The sequence below is a fragment of the Trypanosoma equiperdum genome (genome assembly GCF_001457755.1).
Source record: "Trypanosoma equiperdum strain OVI genome assembly, contig: ctg_9, whole genome shotgun sequence".
Classification (NCBI taxonomy): Eukaryota; Euglenozoa; class Kinetoplastea; order Trypanosomatida; family Trypanosomatidae; genus Trypanosoma; species Trypanosoma equiperdum.
Window position 1 is genome coordinate 1 of NW_027124976.1, and position 757 is coordinate 757.

The 757-nt window shown below is 48.7% G+C and overlaps 1 pseudogene across 1 annotated transcript; it reads right to left on the reverse strand.

The window, feature by feature from the left end:
* On the reverse strand, positions 1-402 carry TEOVI_000465000:pseudogene (annotated as a pseudogene). The gene is given in 3 exon segments: positions 1-39; positions 41-265; positions 268-402. Coding segments are annotated over 3 exon segments (399 nt in total).
* Positions 403-757: the final 355 nt, after the last annotated feature.

The window sequence follows — 757 nt, forward strand, 5'->3', positions numbered from 1 at the left end:
CCTCTTCCCAGTTCTCTCGCCCACATCGTGGTCATTCCTGTCTCCGCCACGGTAGCGCAACAGTTTTTATCGTACACCTCGTCATTGAATATACCGCTGGCGTTTCCCGCGCCTGTGAACTTTCGCCCATGGTGTCCACACCAAGTCGTTTCTCAACGATCCTTATTTTGCTGCGTTTTCAAGTTGCCGTTGGCTCTCTTTCCCACTTGACGTCATTACAACAATGGCTGCGTTCGGCTTTGGCATATGGCTTGTGTAAAGCATCTCTTTTTTTCTGCTTATTCCTTCTGTGTGTCGAGGGAATGCTGCCGTTGGCATTGACGTTCCTGAACTCAGCAAGCTCCTGCGATCACTCACTTTCGTGAGTTCCATCAGCCGTCACAGTTGTGCCCTCGAGCTCGGCGTCGTGCTTTCGCTTGCTTAGCATCCAGTTGAACTGCCACGGCCATGGGTGTCTCCTGAGCAACAATGCGGTTCTTCATACAAGCAACATTAGACTTACATTGTTGTGTCGTATGTGACGGAGGAAGACGCAGCTATGGTTTCAGGGTGGTGAACTCCGTTCGTTTGTTTTTATCATCGGTGACAAATTCGATTACGCAGTTGTTTTACCCTTCTGTAACTTTCCCTTCCCCAGTTTCAACTGTACAGGTTTTCCTGAAAGCCATTCCCATCTGACAAGTTTGTTTGTCTTTTCCTCCCTTTATCACTTCTAACAAACAGATCGCCGTCCGCGACACAACTACACCTCTTTTCC